At 37.8% G+C, this 16,482-nt stretch overlaps 1 protein-coding gene across 9 annotated transcripts in view; it reads right to left on the reverse strand.

The window, feature by feature from the left end:
• Positions 1-757: 757 nt before the first annotated feature.
• LOC111874650 (dual specificity protein kinase CLK2) overlaps positions 758-16,482 on the reverse strand; it is a 127,391-nt gene continuing 111,666 nt past the window's right edge. For 6 of the 9 annotated variants that reach the window (XM_023870331.2, XM_023870327.2, XM_023870326.2 and 3 more), the window contains 4 exons: positions 14,381-14,525; positions 12,503-12,608; positions 10,206-10,408; positions 758-1,430 (listed from right to left, as the gene is read on the reverse strand). In XM_023870331.2, the coding sequence (XP_023726099.1) occupies positions 1,322-1,430; positions 10,206-10,408; positions 12,503-12,608; positions 14,381-14,525 (563 nt within the window). In that variant the 3' untranslated portion in view covers positions 758-1,321. Of the gene's footprint in view, positions 1,431-10,185; positions 10,409-12,502; positions 12,609-14,380; positions 14,526-16,482 lie in introns of all 9 variants that reach the window. The other 3 variants (XM_023870329.2, XM_023870330.2, XM_023870325.2) reach the window with 3 other exon arrangements.

Here is a 16,482-nt window from a genome sequence, read left to right on the forward strand (position 1 = left end):
TATCTTTAGACCATCTATGGCTTCACAGTATGGTGCACAATTAGGCAATTACCAATTTACCCGCTAGCATGACCATCCAGATACAAGACATCTTATTTCAGTGACAGGTAATAACAGCAGCAGAGAAAAAGTATGACTCAGGCAGAGTATCAAATAACATGGGACAGCAACAAATATTTGTAGGCTCTATGCTGATCCATTAAAGGTAAAGTTATCCTTGTAACAGGCCATGGAGGCCCACAAGGTTGTGAGACGCGGAGGGTCCCACACTATCTAGACAATTGGCTCACAGAAAGATTCCTGGTACTCATTTCTGTTAGAGGCTGAGTTGACCTCAGGCACATAATGCGGCTGGAAGGATTGTCAGTTGAAAAATCCACTTCATCGAGACTAAAACCTGCAACCTTATGCTTGTAGCGTAGTGCCTCAACCAACTATGCTACCTTATGTGCCAATTTCATGATTACGGTGCCACTTTTCATGGGACACATCAACATTTTCATTTGAAAGCTGTTCACCAAATGTATATATGGAAATTCCCCAATCTGAACCTGAGAGACTACCTGTATGTGTTTGTTTTATTCATCACTTCCAGCAGATTCAAAGATTCCTTTCTTCCATTCACATACAACTATCAGGCTCATTCTCTCAGCAAGTATCAGCCAGGATGGACGTTTCTTAAGCAAATGCCAATACAGTACCTCACTAAGAATTTCTTCTCTCTTCACAGGAATGGTGGTACAGAAACAGTGTTACAATTTTTTGAAAAGAACTTTATTACAGTAATGCACTCGGTATTTGTGGGCTGGATGAAGACTATGTGACTGTCCATTTTCTTTTAAATACACATATTCATGTGAACACTGAGCCATCAACCAACCATGTTTGGAACTGTAAACATAAAAAGAGTTCAATTTACTATGTACATAAAAAAGCACTAATTGTGAGTGATATATTATGTATATTATGTATAAGTCAACACGAGCAAATTTTTGTAATGCTCTGAAGTTTGCATTTGCTTTGGGCCAAACCTGCTTATGTTAAAGAGTTCAGGTGTCAGAAATGACAGGTACTGCAGAACCAATTATCACTTTAAACATTTCTCAACAGAATTTATCACTTCAAACACACATTTAATGTGACTCTCATTTGAAGCAACACACGCATTCAGTAACAGCTGGTATGAGTTTCATTTAGTTTAACATAACAGCATGACTCATCCGAGCCAGTCTTGTATTGACTGTTCTAGTCTGTTACAGCAAAACAATGCTGGAGATGAAAAGAAGATGGTTAATGACATCATCACTGTACAATTTTGTTGTCATTTCCTTGGGTATATGCCAGGCTTGGACGGTGCTTGCAGCAAAGGGCAGCTGGGAATTGAGTTTGAAGTTCTGCATGGCCTTGTCTCAGCTTTCACACAAGAGGGTCTGTAAAGAATGAAATTTTAGAGTCAAAATAAAATCTCACCAATTTTTAAATATTCAGCATAATAGCTGCATCAATTTATTTCCTTTATGTAATATATGAAGGGTGCTCCATATACAATTCCTCCCATTTTTTTGTGTTAATCTGTAACATCTGAGCTGGATGTTGGTGGTGTCGTAGTAAAGGTCGAACCTTCCCCCAATGTACTATTAGCTTGGTTGTTGTGTGACAGATAGCAACAGCAGAGCAGTCTACCAAAATGGCGTCTGACATAGAAGTGCGTACGAAACAGAGATGTGTTATTGAATTTCTCACCCACTGATATCCATCAGCGCTTGCTAAAGGTGTACAAGCCCCTGAAAACCAGCAGCATAAAATTCTTTGGGCTGCTGTCGCAACCAGGTGGTGTCTTCCCTTTCTACAGCTTCATCATCAATGCCGACCCCTACTTAACATCCTCAGGACGTAAATGTTCCCTGTAAAGGGTGGTGACTTCCCTTTGCACAACTTTATCATTGGGAAAACTTTCAGCTGAAAGATTATGTTTAAGAGGGCCAAAAAAATGGAAGTTGCTTGGAGCAAGACTCATCACCTGTGACAATTCGGGCTAGCATATCATGTCCTTCATTGTGGTAGCCATTGAGATGCTGTAATGCTAGACCCATTCTTTGCATTTTGTGTTGTGGGGCCAGCATGCGCAGTACCCATCACGACCAGACTTTGTGAAAACCTAACCTGTCATGCATTATGAGGTAGGTCATGCTGTGTGAACAACCAATAGCAGTGGATGTAGTGTCTATTGTTACCCTTCTGTCACCTCCTGCTTCTGACAGTAGCCCAAAGAATTTTATGCTGCTGGTTTTCATGGGCTTGTGAAACGATGGGACAAGTGCCTAAATGTACAGGGAGATTATGTTGAGAAATAAAAGCATTTTTCAAATCAGTACTCTTATTTGTTTAAGTTCTATGTCCATTGGTAACTTACTGACTTACCCTCATATAAGAATTATGTCATCACCAACACATCATCTTATACTGCTACATGTTTCGGTCACATAAGACCATCATCAGGCAGTTGTACACGGAAATACGTAGTCATATAAAGATACATATCGTGTGAAAAGCATACTAATATCCATACACTACAACTCGTACATCATAGTAACTTGTCGTTGTGCTTCACAACCGGGCTTACTACGAAGAAAGCTTCCATAATAAGACCTTACAAACATACATGCCCAATTTCTACAATGTAGCAGTGAAACCTAAAATATTTAAGTTGGCATACAATTCTCAATGTATCATTGAAAACCTTTCAATATATTACAATTTGATATATGATATACCCTTATATTTGTCATTCATTTTATTTTATGTATTTGCTACTTTATTATAACATAAATTTGACACAAGAGTTTTATGTCAGTACATAACAGGACGCATGGCACCAACAAGGATCCATATTGGTATTTTTCAATGACTATGTATTTTTGCGTACAACTGCCTGATGATGGTCTTATGTGACCGAAACATGTAGCAGTATAAGATCAAAAGTAAAACTGTATTTGTTGTGTTGACAGTGTCATAATTCTCACACGCACACACACGTGCGCGCACGCACGCACGCACACACACACACACACAAAAATTGAAGTTTTAAAAACTCCATTTATGGCTATATATAAAGCAGGCTTTCTAATCGGTCAACATGACTAACTATCAAAATGACCAACTAACATTATACAAAGTTCTCTTGTATCGAATTTAACAAAAGCATGATGGAGTTCACGACAAACACAAAAAAGTTCTTTTATTAGCCTATGTAAATTATGCTTTATTATGGATCAACTGAACTGAAGACTGGAATTGCCTGATGACTTCTGATTAGTTTCCATGTCAAACTTTAAAACCCGAACAGTTTAGATGCCAGTATTAGGTTACAGATGCATACAAAATAACTGGGCATCTTCTCTGTAATGACAAAAACCTGCAGCACCTCCGTTAATCAACCAGCACGGCATGAACCGGTTTTTATCAGAAAAAGCAGTAATTATTTGGTCTTAAAAGCTTCTATTTGCATTTTACCAACAATGACAGTAACTTCTGGTTCTTACTAGGATTAGTGTGTTTAGGGATTCTTAGAGTTTTTTCTAGTAATGATTCATAATGATGGTTTTAAAGTTTTTACTGTATTATTCAAGGGCAAACCAAAACTGTCCACAAAATATTTGTATTTTTTTTTTGTAATGTGTCCCACTGCCAAATGCATACCCAAATGTGAGCACCGAACCTCCCTATGGCTGTAATGATTTAAATGACCTTCACAATTAAGCTGTCATTTACCACTAGCAGCATCAACAAGGCTGCTCCACTTACCACAGTGGTTTGCCTGTTGTTTAGGATGGGTGCCCCAATAGTTCATCAGCAAACATTTATTGTTCAGTCATTTCTGAACATGACAATCCACTGGTAACATTCTGCTGTGGCAAAACACTGTCACCAAGCTGAATGGTGAAAGTGAAATACGTCACAACAGGAAGATTCTGTACTCATGGTCGTATGTATTCAGCAGTGGGGCCAATCTCTCGCTCTCTCACACACGTGACCCCCCACACACAAAAAAGCCAGTGTGTGGATACTTTCTTATCCTCATACATGCTACTCTTAGTTATTTTTGTCAAATTTTTTCAAAATTAAAATGATTGCATTTATTAGAGTTGGACAATGTCAGTAAATAATACGGAGTCTCAAGCAGATTTCATATAGCAAAGATTTCTAGTCATAACAGCTCTATCATTATCATTACTGCTAATTCATTTTGTGAACTTGCAGTATGCAGGTCCTGAAATGCCATTACAATGTTTGAGAGAGACTTTACAACACTTACAGTGGCACTGCTGTAATGGTCTCCTCTTGTATTATAAAATATAATGTGTGCGATGTTTAAGCAAATTAAATTTAATAACCTTACACCCAAAACATGCAGAATAAAACTTCATAAATGCAATAGTGGTATAAAATTATTAATGAAATAGGATATGAGAGAACCCCTGTTCTAATTTTCACAGTACAATTCAAATGAGTAGAAAGTCTGTACTTTAACAATTCCATCTTCAAGTTCACACAAAAACTCCTGAAACTGACTCCCTCAACCCCTTCTTTGTCTTTTATTCAAAATGGAGAGGACGCCAGTTTGTATTGTGCAGAAAAGGGGAGATATGGAAGATTAACACAGCACAGATAGTTATTAAATATATTACATTATTGTATTTATAAGTTTCACTGCATGTTCTTCACTTTTATATCAAACCAAATCCACTAAAGCAAGAAGTTGAAATAAAATAGTGCAATATTTTGACTTGATACCCTGACTATAAATCAATAATCAGATAAAAGCTGGGCATTTAATGGGTACACGAAATTTCTGATATTTACAAAAATGTTCCTAAGAGTCAACGAAAAAAAAAAATTTTTGTATTTGAAAGAAAAATTACCGTATTTACTTGCAAATTTCTCTGTGGTATTTTAAGAAGGGAGACATTTATCTTTCTCCTCTGTTTCAGTGTCCTCTGTGATAGTTCACATCTGCATCAGTCTAAAATATTATTTACGTATTCTTTGACATCATGAATTCTAAAGATTTGTGATTGCAAACAGAAACCTGCCAAAGAAGGTAATCAATCCTATACTTGCATTATCAAAGCCCCTATGTCTACATACTGCCTTGGCCTCTTTCCAAGTTTACAACAGAATTATACAAATACCAGGCTCATTTTTATACCACTCCTGTGTTTCCAGCTGGTGTCTACAATCAAAATATCCTCCTTGGAATTTAGTGCTTCTGAAAAACACACATGTTATCACAACCACAGTATTTTCAGAGCATGACTATAAATAAACAAAAAGCTCATTTCAAATAACCTTTAATTAACACATCCTTGCATTTACCAACATTTTTGAAATGATCTAAAAATGATGTTCAAAACAGCTAAGATTCATATTTCAGAATGAATGAAGCAAGTCTCGGTGTGTGCAATTGGGCAGTTAGTTCAAATTTGCCATTAAAATTCAGTTTAATCTCAACTCCCTTACAGGATATTTGGTTGACAATTTTTCTTTATGAATATCAGCATTTTCTATGAAGAAATTCAACAACATAAACTAAAATACTTTTAGTTCCTGCATTTATCTAATTTATTCCTATACTATGTAATATTTACAAATGAAGGGTTACACTAACTCAACTAACTTCACGGAGCTGAGCCCTTCTTGAGATGCCCCCAACTGTGCAGCTACTTAAATCTTACCAGAATTTTATGGAAACTGAAGGTTCATTACCATGTTCACAAGAGTGCCCCACTGGTCCCTATCCTAAGCCATATCGATTCAGTCCACAGCACCCTGGCCTATCAGATCCATTTTAATATTGATCACCCATCTATGTCTTGGTCTTCATAGTGGTCTCTTTCCTTCTGGCTTTCCCACCAAGAAGAGTTACACTACTTACGCAAATTGTTCAATGAGTCACCTCCACATTCGATAGATGATATTACAACATGTATAATCTGTTTCTGAAAAACACAGATGTTGTGGGAGAAGACCATGAATCTTATGGACTAGTATCATGGAAGGCAGTGATTTGTAAACTCTTTTTAAATTCTTCCATCGCTGTATCACACTAAAGTTTCTTGTACCATTCTGAAGCCGATGATATAAGCACTGCATTAGAAAAGAGGGCTCAAATGTTAAGCTTGGAGAAAGGGGGTGGGTGAAACAAAATCCATGGCCTGTAGTGTGCAAGCAAACTACACCAACCGAGCAACCCCTGCTTGTCGAAGTTAGTGCCAACTTTTGCAGACAGAAGGTGTCATGTGGTCAGCGCAACAGATCCCCACGGCCGTTAATTTCGGGTTTTCTAGACTGGAGTTATTTCCTTGAAATAGCTCCTCAATTATCCTCATGAGGCTGAGTGGACCCCATTCAAGACACACTTCTTCTCAGAAAATCTGGCAGCACCGGGAATCAAACTCAGGACCTCTGGATCTGTAGGCATCAACTCTGACCGCAAACTCAGGACCTCTGGATCTGTAGGCATCAACTCTGACCGCTAGACCACAGAGGTGGTCAGAGAAGGAGGAACGGAGAAAATCTAGTTCTTATCAAGCTGTCAATCACATATGCAAAATTAACAAAGAAATATAGAATATACAAGATGTATCTCTGACAATATTCCATTTTGATGGAAATAGCTTTATATTTGTACTCCACAGTACAATCTTGCTGGGACTGCTTCAGCTACAAAATTTTCTATTTTATAATAAATATTATCTTTCATTCTTGATCAATGCCTCCCTTTCTTTCTATCCCTTCATCCTCCCTTTTAGCCCGTGGCACTGTCCTAGATGGTTTAACTGCTTTTTATGAATGAAAACAGTATATTCCAGACACCAGTGTAAAAAGTTACCAATTTTTCTCATACTTTGCAATACTAATGTCTACTTCCTATTTGTGGTGACTGTGGACTGGTAGAAAAGAAGCATTAGAATCAGGTATAGGCTTACTTAGGGAGACGAATAGCTCAGTCAGTATGACAGGCAACAGGCAATTTATGGAAGGGGCAATATTTTTCTCTTTTACAGTGTCCAGACCAGCTGTGAGGGCTGCACAGCCTCCTATCTGATGGGTACTGGGGTCTTTGCCCAGGGTAAAGCTGACCACTCACTTCCAACTAGTGTCAAGGTCAACAATGGTGAAACTCCCCATATAACTTCATGGCACAGTGCTTAATTAATTAAGCATAGGAACAACTGTGTCTTTACCTTACATGCATGCTTAGTTCTCTCTTGTTTCAACAGTTCATATATGTGCTGTTATGTTCAGCCAAATGATACAACATCCTGATTTTTCACAGCCACTTCATTTTATTATACTTCTGCAGATGAAAGTTTCACAATTCTTGCTGGGCTTCACAGCTACAACAATTTTCTTTTTAGCAGGGTACTCAGAAGTCACGCTTAAGTACGCCCCTCCTGCTGAAGTAATAACTAAACATGTGGTCATGTTTATAACAATCTGAAAACCTTTACGAATCCAACGAACAGTGCCCATCAGCACTGCTGTCTGTTTCTTCCACGATACCTGTGTATAAATTATATGCATGTGGATGCTGAATATTACTGAGCCCACATTTCCCGACTACATCCGCTCCATGTACCATACCATTATGAAGCCTTGGTTGCAAAAAATGTTTATTATTATAATACAGTTCTGTATGCAGAATATACCCTTCATTTACTTACTCATGGAGCTGAGCCTTCTGGAGGAGCTGCCAATTCTGCAGCTACTCAAGAATTTCCCAGCATTTTATGGAACCCGAAGGTTCATTACTGTGCTCACAAGAGACCTCCACTGGTTCCTATCCTGAGCGAGATCAATCCAATCCATCCCATTCTGTCTCTCTAAGATTCATTTTAATATTGTCCACCCACCTACACCTTGGTCTTCCCAGTGGTCTCTTTCCTTCTGGCTTTCCCACCAATATCCTATACGTATTCGTCTCCCCCATTTGTGCTGCATGCCCTGCCCACCTCATACTCCTTGACTTGATCATTCTAATTATACTTGGAGAAGAGTTCAAGTTATGAAGTTCCTCATTGTGCATTTGTCGCCCCCATTCCTGCTACATGCCCTGCCCACCTCATCCTCCTTGACTTTATCATTCCAATTATACTTGGAGAAGAGTTTCAAGTTATGAAGATCCTCACTATGTAGTCTTCTCCAACCTCCTGTCACTTCATCTCTCTTTGGTTGAAATATTCTCAACACCCTGTATCAAACACCCTCAGTCTTATGTTCCTCCCTTCACCCTTACACTGCTGTGGTCGACATATGTCGATCTCTGAAAAACACAGCATCCTTGATGCGATCGACAAAACCTGTATGGCGACTTAGTTTCAAATTTCAAGTTTCTTTGCACCAATCTCATTCAAACTTGCTGGGTGCACAGAGTCATCTATTGGGAACGTAATGAAGCATCATTCATTTCAATGGCTGCACTCTTCTGCCGTCTAGCTTAAGAAGTGTAAAAGGTTGCATCTGCACAGCGAGGCACGCGTTCCGTAGTCATGTGACTCAGGTATTTCACAGGGCTAGCAAAAATGGCTTCGTATAGTGCATGGTGCTTTCTATAATAGTTTTAAATAAAGTTGTGAACTTTGCTCAACAAGTGATGTAGTGGTAAGACTAGGATAGTGAATTATGTATTTTTTTGGCCATCTTGGACAACCCTGATTTAAATGGACTTTCCCCCTGTGAAAGATACTGCATAATTCAACATTTTTGCAACTTCTGCTGCCTGTTCCCAGTCTGAGGTAAGATTAGTTACATTTTATCACAATTTTTCATACTTTGCACCTAAATTATTTATAAAAGATTTATTAAAAAATAATTCAGCACAGAGGGTACTAAGAGTTACTTAACATACTAGCAGTGAAAGGGTTAATGTCAGAGACCAAGTTTCACACCCATACAGAACCACAGGCAAAGTTATAGTTTTGTATATTCTAATTTTTGTGTTTTTGGATAGGAGACAAGAAGACAAAAGGTTCTGGACTGAATGGTTGCAAGCACTGCCCAAGTTCAATCTCCTCTTAATTTCCTCATGAATTAGGTTTCGATCTGTTATCGTTGTTTCCAAATACCTGAACTGTGTCACATTTTCAAAACATCTGTTTCCTATCTTTATGTCATGAGTTTTCCCTGCATTTTGGTGATGAGACAGCAACATATACTTTTTCTCTGTGGAATTATCCATGTGTACTGAATAAAGACTGTTCTGTTCTGCTCTTCTGGGTTATGAAAGCATGTAGTCGGGAAAGTGGTTACCAATGTTTCAGAGGAACGTCATACCTCCAGAATATTGGTAACCAACCACCAGATTACATCACCTCATAACTCAGATCAAACTGTAAACCTTTATCATTGTGCAAATCTAAAATACTATACAAGAGGCTGGACTACAGAAAAAGCTCACGTCTTAGTGTTTTTCTTGGGCTTAATCAGGAGTTTAACCAAATGTCAACGAGAACACTACACCAAAATTCAATTTTTTCTCACAGTTACAGACATAACTTATTTTAGCACAGAATTTGGCAGAGACTTGATGAATTCTTTACTATTTTTAATTCTGGTACATCCATCTGTATCCACCACAATCAGGTTCCACAGTGCTACTGGGAAACACAGAAACTTAACATCAGTTAACTGCAGTTGATCCTTATCTCCTGAGTCATCAACTAAGTCAGTCAGTCAGTGAATCCATCCATGTTCAACTAGTCGATGCAGACGATGGGTGAGTGGGCATTAAGTTCTCAGATCAATAACACTGCTGTACTCTATTATATATACATATATTTTAATAAGAAAATATATATAAAAAACTCAAAGGCATAAATGATCATAGTAGGTGGGTCAGTAACTGACTGCTCCACAAATCAGTGAACTTTACAATATGAAGAGAAGACACTTTAAAAAACACAGAATTACACAAGTAAATACGGTCTATTTTCACCCGTCAAACTTTAATGGTGAATGCTTACTGCATGCATTTTACACGACAACTGTGACCACTGAGAATGGATTTCAATTCAGCACAAAATTAAATAAATTTCCAAATAAAGTTAACATTCTTATACAGAATGTATAAATTCATTAGTGTACTCGTCCTACCCACAATTCGAGTACCCAACTAACGCTTACTCAGCACTTGCTTCATTCACCGAGACAGGGAATGGCTGCGTTCTCGTCCCTCGTCGCCTGCAGCCCGGAAGTCATCTAGCCTTTGGTGTGGTGGAATTTTGTCAAAGAATGGGTGATGTAAGGCTTCTCCCAACGTCAAACGTGAACTAGGTTCATACTCTAACATCCGAGCTATCAGATCAAACAGCTGGCGATGGTCTTCATCCTCTGTGTTCTGGTATCTCTGTAAAAAACATTTTAGTTTGTACACTTCCTGATCGAAGAAGGGTGGAGAAAATGCAATCAATCAAAATTAACTACAGTGTGCAGGTTTGATTGATTTCATGTACTCTTTGCACAAAGTGCAAGATGAGTGCATAAATGTACGGTTATGTCTGCCAGGATGTTTTAAACTTGAGAAATGCTTAATGGGTCTTGATGAAATTTGACATGCATGTTATTCCACTGGGGGGGGGGGGCAACAAAAATTCAGTTTTTAATTTCATACAACTGGTAATAAGAATGATGTGGAGGCATGAACTTACGAGGTGGAAGTTAACATTAGCACTCCTACCAAAATCTGTTAACTCTGATATACCATACTGTCACGTGCATGAGTGACAATAGCCAGGTTTTCAACCGATTGTATTTATTGGATTCTTACAGATCATAACTATAAATAATTATGAGTTTCAATGAGCTACATTCTCCAAAGTTCAGTGTAACTACAGTACACATAAGGTCTTCTAGTCTTCCCTAGCTGTTGCTCAGTAGCAGCTTCCAATGGTAGATGTTCCCCTTACTCTAGGTTCCCAAACTGTCCCCAGCCTTAGCTACAACTCTCAAATAACTCAACTTGTCTGACTGTTTGACTGCAGCCCCCAACTTGCACCAGTTATAAAATCTTGGCTCGGACCACACAGAAAATGCCATCCCCCATTGCTGTAGTTCAACTGCTGCCATGTGAACATGTTTGCTTATGAAGCTGTTACTCAGTAACAGCTACTGAATATTCACTCATCTCATGGTCACTGTCCCACAATGGGTCTACATGCCACAATATTAAGCATATTAACCATATTACCAACGAGAACCTTTATCATTATAGTAACCTAAGGCTAATTTTTTTTAGCTTTATAAAATGTACCTACACTCTGATGCAAATTCAGGAAGTCAGAATGTAGGCAACACACAGAGAAACTACGTGAGCTGGTATAACATGCATCTTCTCAATATTACAATGCTGTTGATGGTGTGGCATGCCCTGGAATTTTGATTTCTCTTCCATTATAAAATGGATTCTACCAATGAGTTAATCAAAATTACTTAAATAAATAAATGGATGCAAGACAAATAATCTACATAGGTACAGTTTGTCATTAGCCATGTCTCAAAATATGATCAATTTTGGTGAAAGAATTTTGCATATCTCAGCATAATTTCCTGTATTATGGGAACACTCTCTCATACTGCTTCAAATACAATTTTAAAATGTTAGGTTTTATGAAGTGATTAGCAAGATTATGTCTTCTGGGGGTATGGCACTATGTAGTTTAGCAGACGGGAACCAACAATTCAGAGGAACTAGTTGCTCCAACTTCTGGGTATAAAGGTAAGACATGCAGGGGAAAAATGGTACAAGAGAAACCAGTACTGTAACTACTGGCAAACCAATAAAAACATGTTACTAAATACAATCATACAGCGCCAAATGATAAGACGACGGATGATGAACTGGAAAGATTTGGAATCTGTCCATGGCCTAATCAAGGTACAGCATTTCCCTTAAAGGGCTGAGGAAAACCATGAAAATCGTCACAGTTACAAGTCTTAAGCATTACCTCCACACCAACAAGTTACACTAAGCAGTGACATACACCATATAACTACTGATACTATAGGCACCATCAGCATTATGTATCTGTTGTTACACATGACACAAAACATGTGAGGCCATGCTCATTCACATTGCCAACAACATCACCAGACTTTCACATACTTAATCAATTAAATGACTATTATTTTAAATGCATGCAGACAGAATGTAACAATTCCTAACAGGGTGCAGATAGAGAGCTGAGCTACCAACTTCCACCTCACAGTGCCTGGAGCTTAAGCTATCAGTCACTTGGAAAACATGTACATACTACACAGTTGGTGATAAAGATTCAAACATGGCCATTACAATCAATAAATATTTAGTCTTTTAATGCAAAATTTCACTTGTGAAACATTTTTTCCATGTATGCTAAGGCGTGTTGTTTGGAGGGCACATTTACATTTTAGATCTTGACTGTATTGGTTTCATAAAAAGCTAAAGCATATGCAACAAACTTACATGCAGTGGCTTGCAATTTTCACGAACATATCGACCAGCAGAACTCTTCTCATCCCAGTCCAACTTCCCATGGTAAAAGTATTTGGTCTTGGTTTTTCTTGCCATTCTAAGGGAACAAGTTTCAAATGGTATATATGTATATCAATTACATGTAGCATGCAAAGGCTAATTACTGTATTTATCCATGCACAGGTCACTATTATGTACCTCATTAGTTTCAGCTACAACTAGGTGTTTATCACCTGCACTAGCATTAGTGAAGTGTGGGGATAATATGAAATCTTTTCAAGAGTCTTGAAGTTAAAACAAAACATGGCAGACGGAATAAAGTTCGACACCACTGCAAAATTTGGGGCTGATGGTACCAAAAGCACCTCTAATAAAACAACTGCATCTGGGTGACAATTCCAAGGCATAACAGCTTTAATATTTTGCATGAAAAGTATCAGCCACTGTGCTGAATATACGAGGATGTAGTTCCAAGCAAGCTGGAGGACACATATCAGAACACACACTGTGTCAGCCCTACTTTTTTGCAGGACAGATGTAACTGAGTTAAATATATTATCCCATTATATGTTTCTATGAAAACTGCATCTGAAAGTGAAACAATGCAATGTAAGTCGAACATCACCCAGTGCTGCAGAAGTAAAGATCTGTTCTAGCAGCAGAATAAGTTATCTGAGAGGTAAATATTCTTAGACCACTCTAAAAATACAGTGTGAGAGCATAAATGATATTTACTCTGAAACACTTGTGAAAGACACAACATATGAACATTTAGACACTAACTATAATTATCCAATTAATTCTACCACTCAGAGGTGTTTGATATGCATATTACTGTTAACTACCCATCAAGTTGGTATTCTGCTTCTACCGACACATTTTGCAGGGAAAGCGTTTTCCATTTACACATAAACAAAGAACCCACCTCACAGAACAGTCTATGAAATGCATAAATGGATGACTAAGGAGGTGAATACAATCCAAATTATGTCTGATAGTGTATCTACACAGATTTCACATATTTGGTTTTATTAAACCATGGGGTTGGCTTTGCTTTGGCAGAGGCATTGCCCTTTTGACTGCAGTGCCCCCAGTGGCAAATCACTGAACTTTTATGCACATGCTTCAATTCAAAACTGACAGCTAGAATCAATGTCTGAAAGTTTGGATATATTAAACAGTTTGTGCTCACCCTATATGTACTCATACATTCTTTTGTTTAAGTTTCTGTTTCTAATGAGTCTGCAGATTCTTCTATGTATATAACCATATAATCAGCCCATATTTTTGACAATTTAGTGTAGAAGCATACTGTAAAAATTTTCATTCCGAAAACTGGGCCTTCTAGCATTTCACGTACATTAACATGAAAACTTTCTTCCGTGGTTGATTTAGTATGCACTGGAAGATTTCTTTATATAATAAAATTCTGCAACATGCTAATAAGGGGGTGAGCCTGGCAACTTTAAAATATGGCATCTAATATGGGGCTGACAGATGTACACACATTGCAATATTTTGCATATAAAAATGATACAAAACTACTCTTAAGGTTATTATAGCCCATGTCACTATTTTGGATATTTTGTAAACAAGAATGAATGTTTGCTACAACAGCAACTTCTCAGAAAGCACATTTCAATATACTTTCCACTACACGATATGGTAATCAACAGCTACTTTAAAGACCGAGAGAGGAACACCCTGTTCAAAGTGCTCACAAACCTCTTTTTTAAAATTAAAAATTGTAAGTTGCATTTTAAAACTGTCTTGTATGTCAAAAAATTTTAGTTGCTGATCCATAAAAATCAAACGATACTCAATAATTAAAATTGCACTGCATTCTAACACAGTGAAATTAATAGTTACCTGTATGGAATGGGTCCAAGAATCCTTTCCATCATGGCAAGGTGTTCTCTGTTATCATGAGTTTGGAATAATGTTATACCCAGGTACAATTCAAAAATTATGCAGCCAATAGACCAAACATCACATGGCTGTGACCATCCTAGTTCTGAAAATGAAAACAGATTGTTACTGAAACCATAATGGATGATCTGTACACTCACACAGTTACTTCTTAGCTTGTACAGTCACAAAGGTTAGTTGCACAAACTGTTAACCCAACTTTGTTAAGTTAGTTTACAAGTGAAGCATGACCTTAAGCATTGTGGACTTGTTTGAGCTAAGAAATGTCTGCATAATTTCACTGACTACAAGGAGAAACAACAGACACTTGTTAAAGGTCAACAGCATATAAGAGGAGGAACTTACAAATACAAAAGATTTTAACACATGAACTATTACCACACTGATATATTGGGTTTCTGGACTTTATCCATCGTCCTAGTTTTTAAGATAACAAAAACACGACATTTCGGAAACTGGATCTGTTTCCATCCTCAGGTGAAGGAAAAGGGGAACACCTATTCTGTTGGGTCCGTTAGAAAGAGCTAGCCTCAATCACTGGACCCACTGATTGAGGCTAGCTCTTTCTAACGGACCCAACAGAATAGGTGTTCCCCTTTTCCTTCACCTGAGGATGGAAACAGATCCAGTTTCCGAAATGTCGTGTTTTTGTTATCTTAAAAACTAGGACGATGGATAAAGTCCAGAAACCCAATATATCAGTGTGTTATACACCATCGTCAGAATCCTATAGTAACTAAACTATTACCACTTTAAGATCAACTTAAAAATCAAAATAAATGGTAACAGAAATAGAAGATGTAATATGATTAATGCAAAAGCCTCTCATTATATCATATTGTGAGAACATTCAATGAAATATACATTCCACTAAACAGGCTACTTCCTGAGGATACATCAGTACAGATCTTTGATGTTTGTATCAAAATCAGGCCTGGGAAAGAATGACCACGGATTTTTCTGCACTCATCTGCCCAGCCTGTGTGCCTTCCCCCATTCCTGTCAAGTGTCACTTGTATTCTGGCTTGATTTCCATCAACTACAGACTCTCTCCCTCTGTTAATGGGATGGAGGGAGGGTGTGTTATGTGAATATGGAGGGGAAGCTGAAAGCTGAATTTTAACCCCCACTACCCATATTCATTCTTTCCCTGATGTTAACACCACTACCCATATTCATTCTTTCCCTGATGTTAACACCACTACCCATATTCATTCTTTCCCTGATGTTAACACCACTACCCATATTCATTCTTTCCCTGATGTTAACACCACTACCCATATTCATTCTTTCCCTGATGTTAACACCACTACCCATATTCATTCTTTCCCTGATGTTAACACCACTACCCATATTCATTCTTTCCCTGATGTTAACACCACTACCCATATTCATTCTTTCCCTGATGTTAACACCACTACCCATATTCATTCTTTCCCTGATGTTAACACCACTACCCATATTCATTCTTTCCCTGATGTTAACACCACTACCCATATTCATTCTTTCCCTGATGTTAACACCACTACCCATATTCATTCTTTCCCTGATGTTAACACCACTACCCATATTCATTCTTTCCCTGATGTTAACACCACTACCCATATTCATTCTTTCCCTGATGTTAACACCACTACCCATATTCATTCTTTCCCTGATGTTAACACCACTACCCATATTCATTCTTTCCCTGATGTTAACACCACTACCCATATTCATTCTTTCCCTGATGTTAACACCACTACCCATATTCAGTTTTTCCCTGATCTAAGTACAGTATTTCAAACTTCTGCATACACTTCACATTCAGGCTATATGTGCAGACCACATAACTTCACAGATTTGAGTACCATTTTTAAAAAATATATACAATTTGTTTTTATGACAACAAAACCAACCATGTTTAACAATCACACAAGAAATGGAAAACATTATTTAACTTAATTTTTGGCATTTTGCAAAATACATGAGATAATTAGTCTTCAAACTGAATGTTAACATGCAATTTCTCAGATTATTTCAATATGACTTGGGGGGGGGGG

This window comes from Cryptotermes secundus, unplaced genomic scaffold, assembly GCF_002891405.2.
Source record: "Cryptotermes secundus unplaced genomic scaffold, Csec_1.0 scaffold56, whole genome shotgun sequence".
Classification (NCBI taxonomy): Eukaryota; Metazoa; Arthropoda; class Insecta; order Blattodea; family Kalotermitidae; genus Cryptotermes; species Cryptotermes secundus.